The following is a 13,010-nucleotide window of genomic DNA, read 5'->3' on the forward strand; positions in this document are numbered from 1 at the left end:
AGCTGGTGTGTTTCGATGAAAGTATGCCCTCCAATGACGTAGTTCCAAAATTGTTGTCATGCGATAATTCAGCGTTGCTGTTAACAATTTTTTATTGGCAACAAATTTAATGACACGACCCACCCAATCATAGGTAACGCCAATTGATCATTTCTAAGGCTCGGAACGGGTCGGGTTCGGTCAGACCGGAACCCGAACCTGATCTTGACCCGAACCGGAACTAAGACTTCGGGTTCAACCCGAACTTGACCCGAACCAGAATTTTCGATTTCGGGTTCAAACCGAACCCGACCCGAACCCGAAGTTATTCAACCCGTACTTGACCCGAACCCGAATTTCCATTTCGGGTTTGAACCGAACCTGACCTGAACCCGAGATATTCAAATAAATCAGGTCCGGTTCGGGTTAACCCGAAATTTTTGGCATTTTTTAGCGTAAAATTTTCGGGTCACCCGAACCAGACCTGATCTATTTGAAAATTTCGGGTTCAGATCAGGTTCGGGTCAAACCCGAAATGGAAATTCGGGTTCGGGTCAAGTACGGGTTGAATAATTTCGGGTTCGGGTCGGGTTCGGTTTGAACCCGAAATCGAAAATTCTGGTTCGGGTCAAGTTCGGGTTGAACCCGAAATCTTAGTTCCGGTTCGGGTCTAAAACCGGTTCGGGTCATAACCTGAACTGATCAGGTCAACCCGAACCCGTTCCGAGCCTTAAAACGAACACTGAGAAATATTCAGCTTTCCGATTCGATGATTTCAAACGAAACCAATACAGAAAACGTGATATCAATAGCGCTGTTATTTGAGTACAAAAATTTTTCAGATAAAGACAACGACAGTGAGAATTTAAAAAAAAATCGGACAAAATTCTAAACCGGTTAATAAATGCAGAGACATTGAAGAACTGGAATTTTATTTCCTCAGCGTAACCTTCAATTTCAATCCATGATTCGGACTTAATACCAAACTCGACGAACTGAATTTGATATCGGCAGGTCCGGCCAAATCGTAACGACATTTGCTCAACATTTTCAACAGTCCAATTTTCGTTGTCAACTTCCCACTTCGCATTCCGGGACATATTCTTGGCCCATCTCCGAATTGTAACATTGGTTGTTCAACGAACGGCTTTGCGCCAATATTATCGACATAAAACCGATCTGGATTGAATGTGTCCGGATCCGGGTAGAAAGTGGGATCACGATGAAGAGCAAATACTGGTATCATAACAAGTGTTCCTCTATTGATATGAACGTTGGTACCGGGAATGGTGTATGGAATCGTGCACGTTCTGGTAAGAACTGGTAGAGCTGGATATTTCCTTAAAGTTTCTACAGAGAAAGATGCATATAGTTTGTACACCGTCAATGACACTTAGTACACTCAATCTTACCATCGATACAACATTCCAAGAATTTCAATTCCGTCATACTCTCGTAAGTGATTTCGTCGTTGTACTTTTTCATCACTTCGTCGATTTCTTGATGAGCTCGCCGTTGAAGTTCATGGTTTTTTGCAAGTTCATGAAGACAGTATGCCATCGTACTGGAAGACGTTTCGAATCCAGCAATGAAGAATATGAAAGCATTCGCTGCGACCTCATTCAGAGTCAAGGCCTTTTCATCCTCATTCTTCGTTATTTTTGTTTCCCAACTGTGGTCGCCATCTCGGTTGACGAATCCACTGTTGCGTAGCTGAACTAATAGCTGAAAGAAGTCGGGTCTGGTCACATTGTTATCTTCCCGGTACGATAACGTTTGCTTGACTGAATCGATAAAGAAATCCTCTACATCTTGGTCCATGGCTTTTATTCCTAATATTTTCAACAAACTTGGACAAACTGTTTGCGCCATTATGCGGAATCCGTTTTTAACATCCAACGAAAAGTATTTCTTTCCATACTTTCGAAACGGTGTATTTGGATCAGCAATACAATCGATTTCAAGACCAAATGCGGTCGATGCAATGTTATTTGTTGTAAATCCGGCTGACAAATCTCGTACTTCAACGGACGACTCTTTTTCAGCTAACTTCACCATATGTGCCTCCAATGGGTCAGCACATTTAACAATAGACGAAAACATCGCTTTTATTTTCCCAGATGTAAAGGCCGGGGACAGTTTGACCCGCCATTGCTTCCATTTATCCCCTCCGAGAGAAAACAAGTTTCCCGTTAGTGGATCACGTACTTCGTCCATGTAAAAACCGCGGTCGGTGAAATGGTGAAAGTCTTTCACCAATACCGATCGAATTAACTGTGGATCGCATACCACTAACACCGGATCGAACATTGAATAGAGACCGAAAAATGGTTCGTTCACCGATTGATAGAATTCTTGTAGCAATTCGCCAATAGAAATTCGTTTCATAAATGTTTTTCCAAAATTACCGAACGGAAAACTGGGTGAAAAACATTTAACACCCATTCGGCTCCAATAGCTGTACACATGATACCGATAGTAACACAAACAAATGATTAGAAGAACAACGACCAATAAGAACTCCAACGAAATCATTTTGTTTTTTGACAAGATCGTCTTTTACTGGTTGCGTCTTGCAGCCTTTTTTCGCTTTTAAATAAACAATTTTATTTTGTTGGTTCGCTACTTATCATCGACGCTGTGTAGATTGTTTTATACTAAATCAAAATTAGCTGCTTCGACCTGCATAAACCACTATGTGATTAAAAATGGAAAATTTCGGAGAGAAACTCTTCTTAAAAAGATTATCGACTCTCAGTTTAATTTCGTTGTGCATAATCACTAAGCAGTGCTATGCATTAAGTTATCGACGACACACCTACTATCACTTTTATATTTTACTCATATACGACTCAGTACGAGTTGTCGAACATTTTGTGGGTTTCAATGAACTGTAAGTAGATTGTAGATTGGTGTACAACATCATCGCAACTTAAGTACTGTGTAATTGCTAACAATTTTCTCGACGATCAATAAGCTACTCTGAATTGAGCTGTATTGTTGGTATTGTTGCTAATACGGCTGATGTTTTTTCAAAAACCGGTAAACGGTGATAGTGATACCGTCCTTTAAAAAAACAAATACCGGTAAAAAACCGGTAAATTTATATTGAACGAGCCATCAGAACAGTCGGAGCGTTTGCTGCGACTGAGCCCCGTACAAACCCGTACATCTATTGCGTACGTGACCCTAGTGCGCCTGTCACCCTACTTTGACCGTAAGCCTATTGCGCCGGTTAATGTAGTTAAAGTAAAATTATTATGAAATGTGTACATCTTAGAAATTGCGCATAGCGCAATTACGAAGCCCCGTACGACGTTCCTTTCAAATGAAACAAAAATTTCAAATCGCCCTAAAATTTTAATTTATTGAGTATAAATACACATAGGGCCCTAGTACCGGCCTTAGTCCGAGGACCCAAATTAAATTTTTTTTTCAACAACATTCTATTTGGCCTTTGATTACCTTCCAAATGAAACAAAAATTACGACAAACGGATGAAATTTACTCGAGTTGTATGTAAAATACACATAGGGCCCTTGTAGCGGCCTTAGTCCGAGGACCCAATTTTTTTTTTCAAAAACATTCTATTCGGCCTTCCATTACCTTCTAAATCAAACAAAAATTACGACGGATGAAATTTACTCGAGTTGTATGTAAAATACACATAGGGCCCTAGTACCGGCCTTAGTCCGAGGACCCAAATTAATTTTTTTTTTCAACAACATTCTATTCGGCCTTTGATTACCTTCCAAATTAAACAAAAATTACGAAAAACGAATGAAATTTACTTGAGTTCTATGTAAAATACACATAGGGCCCTAGTAGCATTTCACTTCTGATGCCCTAACTCACGGTCCACTCACCCGATTTTAAAAAAAACTTTCCTGGATTGGTATTGACAATACCTATCATTTGCCATGTGATTTACATTTCCATCGTTTATTTTGCCATAAATATCACCAAAAGACCTTAAATCACTTAGGTGGCCCTAACTCACGAAGGGCCGACCCGAATATGCCCATCTTCGAACTTAGCCTCACTATTTCGACTATCTTTCAGGGAAAAAAATTTTTAGAAATCGGATTTGATTTACTCAAGATATCGACGTGACAGACAGACGGACAGACGGCCCAAATTTTTATTGCGGATTCGTCATCTATGAACATAGGCAAACACTTTGACCTTACCGTCTGCTTCGAATTCCATCAATTACACACGGCATCGTAATGCTATAAGCCCCTTCGTACTTCGTACGGGGCTAAAAAGCCTTACGCCGTAAGCCGTAGGCTGTCGCAAGAGGGCCATTTTTTATTCATTGTGAACATAAATTATGACATAACACTTTTCCTACCACAATCTATATAAACTTCGGAAAAGTGTAATCATTTGATAGAAGAAAAGCTGAATAATATGCAGCGTGGCCGTTAAAATGTGGGCATCCTCTAGGCGTGCGTATACTTGCTGTACATGGACGGCAAGAGAGGAAGAAGAAGAGAAACGAGTGGATTTTTAATTAAACGGGCTGCTCAAATGGAATTCTTATCAACGTTAGAACAGAGAAAAGAGACATTGCGTCATCGAAAAATTGGTAAAGAAAAAAGAAAAGAAGTTGACCATTAGAAACAGAAACTAAAACTTTCCAGAAATTTCGATCGCTCAAAGCAATGATCGAAGGTGCTAAAACATTGGTCAAAAGTGATGAAGCAACGACTATAAAAACTTAAACTTAAATTGAAAGTTGAAAAAAAGTTCAATTATCGAGAACATTTTAGCAACTTTTTGCTAACTTTTCACTATTTTGTCTCTAAATATCACATGCCTGGCTGATCAAATACGTTGAATTTCATTCTGGACAAAGTTTTCATTGTAAAATTAAACTAATATTGACAATTAAATTGACTTACGGAAAAACCGGTAGACGGTATTTGATTCTTCCGTTATTTTACCGGTTTTTTTACCGAACAAGTAAAGTAATGAATCTGTAATTCGTAATTTATACTAAAAAAACTGTTTATCAATTACCAATCTGCAAAATTTTTCTTTTTTTTTAAAGAAATCTAGCTTAGGGTCCTATTTCAGTACAATTTCGTACATGATATTAGTTCCTTTATAAAAAAACGAATATTTTAACAGACATGCCGTAGAACATTTTTTTGCTCAGAATAATGGTCTTAATCTATAACAAGAATAGTACCGGCTAACGCCTAGTGAGTCTTTTTTCTTTTTCTTTTTGAATCTCACCATCGTTTTTGAATCTCACCATCGTTCCCAACCACCTATCCCTAATCGAAACTTTCCTAAAGACTAAATGTCACTACTTTCGAGCAATAAATTATGAAAATAGGTCGGGTCTCGCATTAAGTATAGATTAAGAGCATTAAGTATGATTTCTGTTTATTGCCAGCTTGGTATTCATTCAAGTCCCACTTCGGTATTCAACTACCAAATTTTCGATTTATAAATAAGCAAGCGAGCCGATTAATATCATCAGTCGGTGTGCAGCTTTCAAACATTAAACATCTCTACAACCTCCGTATGAGTTTGGTAGTCCACTACCACTTTGGTAGTCAACTACCACTTTGGTAGTCAACTACTACTTTGGTTAGCTACTACCACTTTGATAGTCAACTACCAAATACTCGATTTACAAATAGACCAGCAGGCAGAATAATTTCATCAGTCGGTGTGCATCTTTCGAGGAAGAAACATCTTTGCTACTAAATATTTTGGGGGTCCAACTACCAACAACTACCAAACTTTCAAATTGCAATGTCTGCTATGAGCGATCGGTTACCAGATAACAAATAATAATTGATTTGCCTGGTGTTGGTTTGCTCATAGTAGCATTGCAATTTACCAACGTGGTAGTCAACTACCAAATATTTCAGTTATAAATAGGCAAGCAGGCAGAATAATTTCGTCATTCGGTGCGTAGCTCTCAAACGGTAAACATCTCTGCTGCTAAATATTTTGGGGGTCCAACTACCAACAACTACCAAACTTTCAAATTGCAATGTCTGCTATGAGCGATTGGTTACCAGATAACAAATAATAATTGATTTGCCTGGTGTTGGTTTGTTCATAGTAGCATTGCAATTTTAACTTTTATCAATCACATTTTATTTGTGACACAGACGGACGGACGGACGGACGGACGGACGGACAGATGAAGTGTAAAACCCTGATGCTCGATTTGATAAAATGTAATATTATGCATCTTATCAGCACGAACATTCTTAGTAAAGAACAATTAGTAGATGATGTATGCAACTCCCACATCAGTTTATAAATTTATAAATTGAAGCCATAAAAACGTAATTTTAGACCTCTGTAATTAATTGTGGCCATGTGTTCGTAGAGTCGTTAAACAATTAGCCGAAGTAAACAAAATTGCATCATTGCCGCGTATAATTGCACAACCGTACGTTTTATTTAAATTTCATTGGATTTCAACAGAAGATTAGAAGTAACCTTCGTATCCAATATTATGTATTAGTCCAGCCCCTTGTGTCAGAAAAAGTCGTCTCGCTCGCTTTAAGTTTTTCGAATTTTTTCTTTATCTCATGTGATTGAGCATGAAAAACTATGGAACTAATTTTTTTTCTGGAAAATGGAAAATCGCTTTTCCGGCCGGAAAAGCGGTGTATATGAAAAAAACTAAAAGTCAAATATCTACCGAACGCGATAACTTTTTTGAAAAATTCTTTTTTTCCTTGAAAGCCTGATTCAATACCAACATTTCGTGGAACAACTTTTTTTTTTCTGTAAAATAAAATGGCGTCGATATAGGAATCTTCCCAAAAAATGACCCGGAAAATTCATAAACTTTGAGTTCACCTCACACCGTCAATTCGAGACTGATTTCAATAAATGAGGGTTCTTTAGAAAGCTAGAGTCAGTACCTTTCGAATGCTGCCCGGCGGGCTTCACGCCGTTTCCTGGATATCGAGATATAAGTCAGTATTTCCACGGTTCCTAGAACTGATATTTTCCAACATTCTTTGGTATTTATTTCTGAGCAAAATAGTGACGCATGATTAATTTTTGCTGATGAATTTTGAAGAATAGCCTGTCCACATCATTTTAGAATTGAATCCTAGTCACAAAACTAGCTCAGGATGTTGTGGATGCCATTCGATACCCAAATTTGTATAACTCGTCAAAGTAAACCCTATTTATGCACTAAACTACTTTCGATTCGACAATTTAACACCAGAAGTGTTTTAAATGGTGATAACTAACTGCACCATATACATTCCATTTGTGTTAAACACCTTCCTGATGTTCCATCGTCTTCCCAACTCTAGAACCAATAGATTTCTCGCATTTTTATCGGATTTTTTTCATGTTTTTCTGGATTTATGTCATTATTGAGGTAATTGAGGGGTCAGTTCCTATCAACTGATCATTCCTTATGGGTCCTCCAACTTCTAGGTTCTAGAAATCTTAGAAGTCTGAAATTATACCAGTAATTATATCCTGTGTTATCCTGAGTTATTAAAAGGTGATCGAAAACTTTATGTTTTTGGAAATCAGCGATAGGTGTATCAGTTGCCTCAAAAAATATAAAATACAGATAAAACTAGAAGTAATACTAAAGACTTCAGATTTCTAGAACCTAGAAGTTGAAGGACCCATAAGGAATGATCAGTTGATAGGAACTGACCTCTAATTACCTCAATAATGACATAAATCCAGAAAAACATGAAAAAAATTCGATAAAAATGCGAGAAATCTATAGGTTCTAGAGTTGGGAAGACGATGGAACATCAGGAAGGTGCTTAAGACAAATGGAATGTATATGGTGCAGTTAGTTATCACCATTTAAAACACTTCTGGTGTTAAATTGTCGAATTGATAGTAGTTTAGTGCAAAAATAGGGTTTACTCTGACGAGTTATACAAATTTAGGTATTGAATGGCATCCACAACATCCTGAGCTAGTTTTGTGACTAGGATTCAATTCTAAAAACATAGCTAACGCCGACCCGTACGAAACACCTATTCGTATCAAAAGCCTTTAATGTGAAACTCTTCATTTCTCTTACTTCATTTTCTTCTCTGCTGAAAAACTATTCTCCCTTTAAAATCACTTACGTTATCCACTCTTTGCCTTGTTATCATATACAACTAAATTGCCGGAGGCAATATAGACAGCCCCGTACGAAGACAAATTTCATAAATTCCTATTTAAACAGCTATATACCGCTATATTTACCTATATTTCACTGTAAATAAACATTTCACAGAGGAATATATGCTATTATATAGCTCTATATGCCTGTATATAGCTCAATATAGCTGTATATAGGTATATATAGATGTCCGTATATGGAATCCCTGAAACCCCACACACATAACAAATTATTTCCATGTTAACAGAAACTCTCTTAGTACCATTTTCCCCAAGATACTTCAATTTTACTAAAATCCAATATGGCCGCCGGCAGCCATTTTGTTAGGAGACCGGAAATAGTACCGACGCTTTACATTCGTTAATACCTTTCAAACAAAAAAAAATTCATGAAATTCGGTCAAAATTTACTCGAGATATTGTCAAAATACACTACGTTCACTGTACTTCCGAGTAGCCAGATAAGAGCTCACTCCAAGAGACCTAGCTCACGCTCCGGAGAACATAATTTCATAATTTTTTTTTCCCTGATTGGTACGGTCAATACCTATCTAATAAAGCTAAAACGAACGAAATATGTTCAAATGTGGCCGACCTACAAGCAAAAACTGCTTGCCGCCCTGTGCCTGTTCCACACCAAGGGGTCTAACTCACGAGTCGGTCATCCGATTTCCATAAACTTTTTTTTTGTCGATCGGTATTGTAAATACCTTTTATTTGACGTATCACTTACAAGTTTAACGTTAAAATGTCCGGAGATATCTTCGAAAAACCGTAAAGCACTTATAGGGCCACAGCTCGGGAGGGGTCGATCCAAAATCACTCATCTTCGAACTTAGCCTGTCTTTTGACATTACCAAACGGGAAAAAAAAGAATTTTCAAAATCGGATGCGTTTTACTCAAGTTATCGTGCAGACAGACAGACGGACAGACGGACAGACGGACATTTTTTTTTTCGCGGATTTGGCATCTCTAGACAACCACAATAGGTTTCCCCTTGCTCAGGGAGTCCAATTCGACGTGTTACAAACGTATGCGTAAACCTATAAGACCCCAGTACTTCGTACGGGTCTAAAAATTAGTTCCATAGTTTTTCATGCTCAATCACATGAGATAAAGAAAAAATTCGAAAAACTTAAAGCGAGCGGATTGACACAAGGGGCTGGACTATATGTGCGCGTGTGTGATATACATAAATGTATTAACTCCAAAATCCAGCGTATATGAACAAACAAGTGTATATAACGTATTGTGTGAACTGAAAGAAAAGATACATCGCAAAAACCAATCCGATAGATAATAACATTGACCATGACGACGCTAAAACGGCATGATTCAGTGAAACATAAAAGCGAATAGCTGAACAGAGACTATCATAACATTAACAGTGAGTAGTGTAAATGGTCAACGTGAAAAGATAAACGTTGCGGAAAAATTGTTTGTAATGCTGAGGATGGGTTTCGTATTCGGCAGTCTAACCGTTGATTTGTTAGCAGCGTTGCTAATAATAGCCACAAGTGTTTACTTTTATGCTACGCTGCACACGTACGCCTACTGGAAAAAACGCGGTGTTAAGTTTATCGAACCAACATTTCTGTTCGGGAATTTCGGACCGACATTTCGGCAAAAATTAAGTCTCGGAGAAGTGGTGCAGACATTCTACAACTCCACATCAGACGCATTCATCGGCATTTTCGTTGCCTTTAAACCGACATTGGTGGTACGCGATCCGGAATTGGCTCGAACCGTTTTGATCAAAGACTTTCAACACTTCCATGACCGCGGAATCGTTATCGACGAGGAGCGTGATCCCCTGTCTGGCCATCTGTTTTCATTGGGTGGACAGAAATGGGATAATCTACGAGCAAAACTTTCGCCAACCTTTACCTCTGGTAAGCTGAAGGCGATGTTTCCAACGCTTGTGGCTTGTGGTGATCCGTTAAAGAAATTCATGGAACAGGCGGCAATTAAGGGGGAAACGATTGAAGTCCGTGAAGTTTTGGCTCAATACACCACGAATGTATGGGTTTCCATGTTATCCGATGCCAAACGAAATATTTATTTTTGTGTTGCGTACAGGTAATCGCCTCGGTGGCTTTCGGTATCGAAATTGATTGTGTCGCAGACCCAGATACAGATTTCAGGAAATATGGAAGGAAGGTAAGCCGAGTTGAGCTCAACTCATGAGTGTTCGTTGGTTGAATACATCGACATTAACAATGACAATATATTCGAAGGTGTTCGAGCCAACCTTTAGGAATGCAGTAGGCACCATGATTCAAATACTATTCCCCCAAATCATGTTCTTAATTAAAATGAAATCGGTTGCGCAAGAGGTTGAAGATTTCATTATATCGATGGTAAAAGGCACATTGGACTACAGAGAAAAGAATAATGTTGTGCGGAAGGATTTCTTCCAATTGATGATCCAGCTACGAAACACTGGATCGATTCAATTGGACGACCAGTGGGAAACGAAAATCGTTAACGATTCCCAAAAGAAACTGTCGATCAACGAAATGGCTGCTCAGGTTAATTCTAAAACTTATCTCGCTTTGCCGCTCACCGAAGTGAAATTATTGTGGATTCTAGGCGTTCGTGTTCTGGCTAGCTGGCTTCGAGACGTCGTCAACGACAATGGGTTTCTGCTTATATGAACTGGCTAGAAATCAAGACATTCAGAATCGTGTGCGCAAAGAAATTGACGACGTACTCGCCGAACATAATGGCGAAGTAACTTACGAATCGATCAACGATATGAAGCTATTGGAATTGTGCATCGATGAGACGTTACGTATGTATCCGCCGGTTTTCAATTTGATACGGGAGTGCACCAAAGAATGGAAAATGCCGGGTACGAACATTAAGATAGAAAAGGGAGTCGGTGTTGTTGTACCAATATTTGCACTGCAAAGAGATCCCAAATATTATCCGAATCCAGAACAATTTCAACCGGAACGTTTTAATGCTGAAAATTCGACGGGTAAAACGTTTTTGAACCGGCCATACATGTGAGTTGTAACACCTTCCGTCGAGGTGAGCTTATTTTCAAATTTTACGTTTCTATTTCTATAAAAAAGGCCATTCGGCGAGGGTCCGAGAATATGCATTGGACAACGACTTGGCAAAATGCAAACCAAAGTTGGCCTGCTGTTACTACTACAGAATTACAAATTTAATTTAAGCGGAAACACGCTTCAACCGCTCAAAATAAGTCCGGTAAATTTCTTGTTTGCACCAGTCGGCGGTCTACAACTGAAAGTGACGAAGAGATAATTTGATATGCAAAATTGTTCCCGAACTGAGCGGGAAATTAAACGTGAAAAATAAAGGCGAAGCAAAATTTCTTGAATGCCTGTTCAATGGATTCGAAATGTTTTCGAAATTTATGAGTTTCTAAACAATCACCTTAGCTAACTAGTCAAGAAGAAAAACAACAATAATAGAAATATCCCAACAAAAATCTCTTCGACAAAAGTGTGACGCAGTCTTTGAAGTACAATTTCTAAAATGAATGATATCGCTAGTTGACGCTTTCAGCTTCGTTACGCAAAAATTAAATTTTACACCCAATTAGTTCAAACAAGCTGGCTTAGTTTTTCTCATCATCTGCCAAATAATTTTTACAAAAAAAAATTTGACTGGAAACAACCAAAATTTTACCAAAAAAATCTGCGTCGAGATTTTTGTTGGGATATCAGTCGTTTTAGAAGTTTTAGAACACTGCTTTTTATAACAGTTTTTTTTATGAAAAGATCGACTTTTTACTGGCTGCGCCACTATTGTGAGCAGTCTTTTTTGTCGCAAATATTTATTTATATTTGAATGCTTGCAAATAAGTTTATAACAGAAATTCGGAAATTTGGCAAAATTTGAAAATTTGGCGAAAATTTGAAAATTTGACGAAATTCGAAAATTTGACGAAATTTAACGAAAATTTGACGAAATTCGAAAATTTGACGAAATTTAACGAAAATTTAACGAAAATCGAAAATTTGACGAAAATCGAAAATTTGACGAAATTCGAAAATTTGACGAAAATTGAAAATTTGACGAAATTCGAAAATTTGACGAAATTCGAAAATTTGACGAAGAAAGTAATTCTCTATCTGCCACCATTCAAGAAATATCTCCAAAACCCCAATTGACCCACCCATTTCCAACTTTCGACATTTTTCGCAAATGCCCTTCTTTTCTACTCGTAAAACTCTGAGACTTTGCCGAAGAAAGTAACTCTCTATCTCTCATAATCGCAAAAATATTAGTCCTTTCATCCTACGCTCGAGTAACTCAAAATTTGGTCACTCTAATCACTCTAGCTCAAACGAATCTGCTCCGATTTTTTAAATTATTTTTTTGTTCGAATCGTGTTACGAATACCTTTCATTTGATGGGTCGCACGCCTCTGTAGGTTTCAATACAGCTAAGCTACAGCCGAAAACGCGTTCCCGTCCCTCGAAAACCACACTCAGAAACCACTTCGAGGTCAACAAAACAAAATTCTGGGGTAATGGCGTATCACATTTTCATTTTTATGCCCACCCTGAGGTTCCTGCAAAATTTCATGGAGATTGGCTGACTAGTTTCCGAGATCGACCGTCGATAGATAGACAGATAGACAGATAGACAGATAGAAACATACAGAGTAAGTTGAAAGATTTTGATTGTTTGGAAAACGTTAATTTGGTGCATTTTCTATCAAAATGACCAACTTCAAAACGATGTATCTCCGGCAATTTTAAAGTTACATAGTCGAGTGATAGCTCGTTTTGCTCGTATTTGAAGCGCGAATAAGATAGAATAGGACTTGTGGTGATACAGGCCAAAGGAAAGAAACTTAAATTCTCGCCTATAGTTGCCGCGTCTCAAAAAATTTTCTTCGTTCTTTTTTTGG

The 13,010-nt window shown here is 38.1% G+C and overlaps 3 protein-coding genes across 5 annotated transcripts in view; 1 reads left to right on the forward strand and 2 right to left on the reverse strand.

Moving 5' to 3' along the window:
• The window catches only part of LOC119067653 (activating signal cointegrator 1 complex subunit 2), a 33,840-nt gene that overhangs the window by 12,885 nt on the left and 7,945 nt on the right, over nt 1-13,010 (reverse strand). The gene's annotated exons all lie outside the window — the stretch shown is intronic.
• LOC119067658 (probable cytochrome P450 6d4) lies at nt 761-2,642 on the reverse strand. 2 transcript variants are annotated; one of them, XM_037170758.1, is made up of 3 exons: nt 2,596-2,642; nt 1,392-2,520; nt 762-1,329 (listed from the first exon to the last, which is right to left on the reverse strand). In XM_037170758.1, the coding sequence occupies exons 2-3, from the start codon at nt 2,512-2,514 to the stop codon at nt 911-913; spliced, it is 1,542 nt and encodes a 513-aa protein (XP_037026653.1). In that variant the 5' UTR covers nt 2,515-2,520; nt 2,596-2,642; the 3' UTR covers nt 762-910. The 2 variants fall into 2 exon arrangements, with proteins under 2 accessions (XP_037026654.1, XP_037026653.1); XM_037170759.1 differs by having other exon boundaries at nt 761-1,329; nt 1,392-2,632.
• Nucleotides 9,409-11,481, forward strand: LOC119067656 (probable cytochrome P450 6a20). Its single transcript, XM_037170756.1, has 5 exons — nt 9,409-10,136; nt 10,196-10,276; nt 10,354-10,647; nt 10,709-11,127; nt 11,197-11,481. The coding sequence occupies exons 1-5, from the start codon at nt 9,561-9,563 to the stop codon at nt 11,390-11,392; spliced, it is 1,566 nt and encodes a 521-aa protein (XP_037026651.1). The 5' UTR covers nt 9,409-9,560; the 3' UTR covers nt 11,393-11,481.

This window comes from Bradysia coprophila (assembly GCF_014529535.1).
Source record: "Bradysia coprophila strain Holo2 chromosome X unlocalized genomic scaffold, BU_Bcop_v1 contig_128, whole genome shotgun sequence".
NCBI lineage: Eukaryota > Metazoa > Arthropoda > Insecta > Diptera > Sciaridae > Bradysia > Bradysia coprophila.

Excerpts from the sequence above, each read along its gene's own strand:
- LOC119067656 (XM_037170756.1), top strand. The coding sequence starts at position 9,561 with ATGCTGAGGATGGGTTTCGTATTCGGCAGTCTAACCGTTGATTTGTTA. Across the intron at positions 10,137-10,195 it reads TGGCTCAATACACCACGAAT|GTAATCGCCTCGGTGGCTTT; the intron begins GTATGGGTTTCC and ends TGTTGCGTACAG. Across the intron at positions 11,128-11,196 it reads TTTTTGAACCGGCCATACAT|GCCATTCGGCGAGGGTCCGA; the intron begins GTGAGTTGTAAC and ends TCTATAAAAAAG.
- LOC119067658 (XM_037170759.1), bottom strand. The coding sequence starts at position 2,514 with ATGATTTCGTTGGAGTTCTTATTGGTCGTTGTTCTTCTAATCATTTGT. Across the intron at positions 1,330-1,391 it reads CTTGGAATGTTGTATCGATG|AAACTTTAAGGAAATATCCA; the intron begins GTAAGATTGAGT and ends CTTTCTCTGTAG.